Consider the following 2,665-nt stretch of genomic DNA (forward strand, 5'->3'; position numbering starts at 1 on the left):
CAATTTCATCACTTAGCTCAGAGTCATGTTACTTATTTGATATTTGTGGATTCAATTTCCTAAAACATCAGCCAAAATAAAACAGGCTGGGTGATTCGCAGCAAGTTTCGATGCTGCGTTTATCGCACCTGCAGAGCTGGCTCCATCCCAGAGGCGTGAACTTTACAGGACTTCTTTCCTGTAAAGAAGCTGGACACAAGGCGGTGACTGTTATAGGGAGATAGTAGGAAGAAGAGACAGTAAGGACAGAACGCCCCGCATCGTGTCCTCGGAGTCCTGGAAACAGAACAGCCGCTCTGCACCTACTGAGCTGTGTGTGTGCGAAGCGGTGCCAGCCTTCCCATGGTTCAGTGTGGACCCTTGGAGCCAGCTGCCGGCTCTTCTTCACACCTTGGTTTCTGCCACTGTAACACTAAAGATACTGTCTCCTCTTCGGAGCTGTAGAAGAGTATGCAACAGGTGTGTGACAAAAGCTGGCAGTTTAATTCTCGTTCCTGTCCTTGTTGTTCATGACCATCTACAACACTGCAGCCAGCTCTGCCACCCCCACTGCACAGATTAGGGACTAGGTCAGAGGGCCGAGCAGCTGGCCCAGCGTTCTGAGGGTTGGTGCTAGAGTTAGGACTTGAACCCTGGTCTATTTGGCCTCCAAAATCTTTCCCCTACACCATGACGACACTCTGGACGGAAATACAACACTGCCTTTAGAAAGAGCACCCTAGGTCCTTGGGGTCCTGCCTGACACAGTTAACCCATCCAATACCGTCACTCTAGTATTTAACGAAGTGATAGTGGTTTCGGTCTGTGCCGGGTATGACTCCAGGCTCCGTCTTCCCACTCAGAGCTGGTAGAGGAGTAATTTAGTACCTTTTTCTTTACTCTTTATCCACGTTGAAAACTTACATTTATATTCATGCATATATATATCAATGTGTGTACACCGGAGCCCAGAATTTCTACATATAAATTTCGACAAAGAATAAAGAAAATTTGTAAGTCCTAATACTCTATCAGTAATATGCAGTCATATTGAAAAGCAAATGAATCGGAGTGAAATTTTCCTCTAAATGTTTAGAAGTTCTCGGATTTATTCTGCAGAGCAACAGAAGCATTTCCAAAAGGGAGGCTGAATTGCACATGCTGTTCGTTTTCCCTTGGCACAGAAACCAGTCCAAACCAGGGGCCACCGTCTAATTTAATGTAATCCAGAAGGCTTAGAACAGTCTCCATCTGTCCCATTGGACCACAAAAACATACACAAAGCGTGCATCCTAAGGATATCCAGGAGTGTCCCCTCTGCTTTGCAAACAATACTGATTGAGACCCATGGCCATCCTCGAGTGCACAGTGGGGCTGCATGAGCAGCCAGGCCAGGCTAGGGAGATAACCAAGTCTGCTGGCTGGTGAGGCTGGCGGGTAAATCTCTAACCGGAGGTTTGGACCCGTGGTTCTAAAACGCTGTCCAGGTGCGCCTCGTCTTCCGTCCTTCTAGTGGCGTAAATGATCTGGTGTCGGGTGGCGCTTTCTCTTTGCTCCCGGGTGTTGTCCGACTCTGTCCGACTCTGAACTACGTGTTTTCCTTGCAGGGAGTAAAGCTGACGAGGCCAACGGCATAACGGAGAAGCGCTCGTTCTGCCACGATGTACATATGTACAGGGTTGTACACACACACAGTTCCGAAGACTTGTCCTTGTGAATGTTGCCTCGATGCATATTTTATTTTTTATACAAAAATACGATATAACTGTTTAAGTGCCTTAAAATGTATTTGACAAGAGCGTTATTTCCAAAACCTACTCTGTTGGTTACTGCCAGGGGTGGTACAGTATTTTGGAGTTGTTTAATATTTTTTTTCCTAATGCAGGCAACAGTCATCATAAGTGACAAAAGCAAACATGCGTTCCTCGCCCCGCGTTTGTGCAATACAACTCTCTAAAAGTTACTGTACTGTTCGAAACGAGGTCACACCATCAGAAAAATACCCTTCTGATGACAGTGAAAATTTCCAAAGTCTTATTCACAAATACTTTGATTTACCGTGTGATTCTTTTTTTTCTACAACTGTGACATGCCAGTTCCTTATCAACTCAGCAGGGGTCATAGACTGAATAGATGCTGAAAAGCGTAACTTATCTGCATTTCTTGACATCATTTTTTTAGACATTCCTTCAAATACTTTTCACACAGAAATTCCTTGGTTCCATTATAAGAGACTTTGGTATCGTATGTCTTAAATTTATTATAAGGCTGCTTCAAAGAAAGAGCCTGATGTTTGAGTTATGAGTAAAGTAAGTGAAGTTTTGAGGTAAACTAGAGGCTTTGGTTTTCAGGATTTTTAAAGTTATATTTCCTCTGTCTTTCCTTTTTCTTCCATAATTTCTTTCCTGTTTTCCAGCACACTTGCAAACTCATAACAGCCAAATATGAGACACAAAAATGTTATAATAACTTTGAGAGCAGCAGCAATTAATGATGGGTTATATTCACATTCCACAATTGAGACCAAAAATTTTCCCGTTACACAGTTGCCCCTTTTAGCCAGAAGCAGCCTGTTACATCCTTGAATTAAGCACACTTACGGCATTTGAGACAAGTTATTCATGAGAAATTCCTTGGCAGATTTGACAAATGTTTGTAACATTTTTTTAAAAAGTAAATCATATTA

At 43.2% G+C, this 2,665-nt stretch overlaps 1 protein-coding gene across 3 annotated transcripts in view; it reads left to right on the plus strand.

Moving 5' to 3' along the window:
- The window catches only part of SLC10A7 (solute carrier family 10 member 7), a 212,761-nt gene extending 210,117 nt beyond the window's left edge, over positions 1 to 2,644 (plus strand). For all 3 annotated transcript variants that reach the window (XM_011359411.2, XM_023530223.1, XM_023530222.1), the window contains one exon: positions 1,587 to 2,644. In XM_011359411.2, coding sequence (XP_011357713.1) covers positions 1,587 to 1,616 — 30 coding nt within the window. In that variant the 3' untranslated portion in view covers positions 1,617 to 2,644. The remainder of the gene's footprint in view (positions 1 to 1,586) is intronic.
- Positions 2,645 to 2,665: the final 21 nt, after the last annotated feature.

Source organism: Pteropus vampyrus, unplaced genomic scaffold (assembly GCF_000151845.1).
Source record: "Pteropus vampyrus isolate Shadow unplaced genomic scaffold, Pvam_2.0 Scaffold47, whole genome shotgun sequence".
Taxonomy (NCBI): domain Eukaryota; kingdom Metazoa; phylum Chordata; class Mammalia; order Chiroptera; family Pteropodidae; genus Pteropus; species Pteropus vampyrus.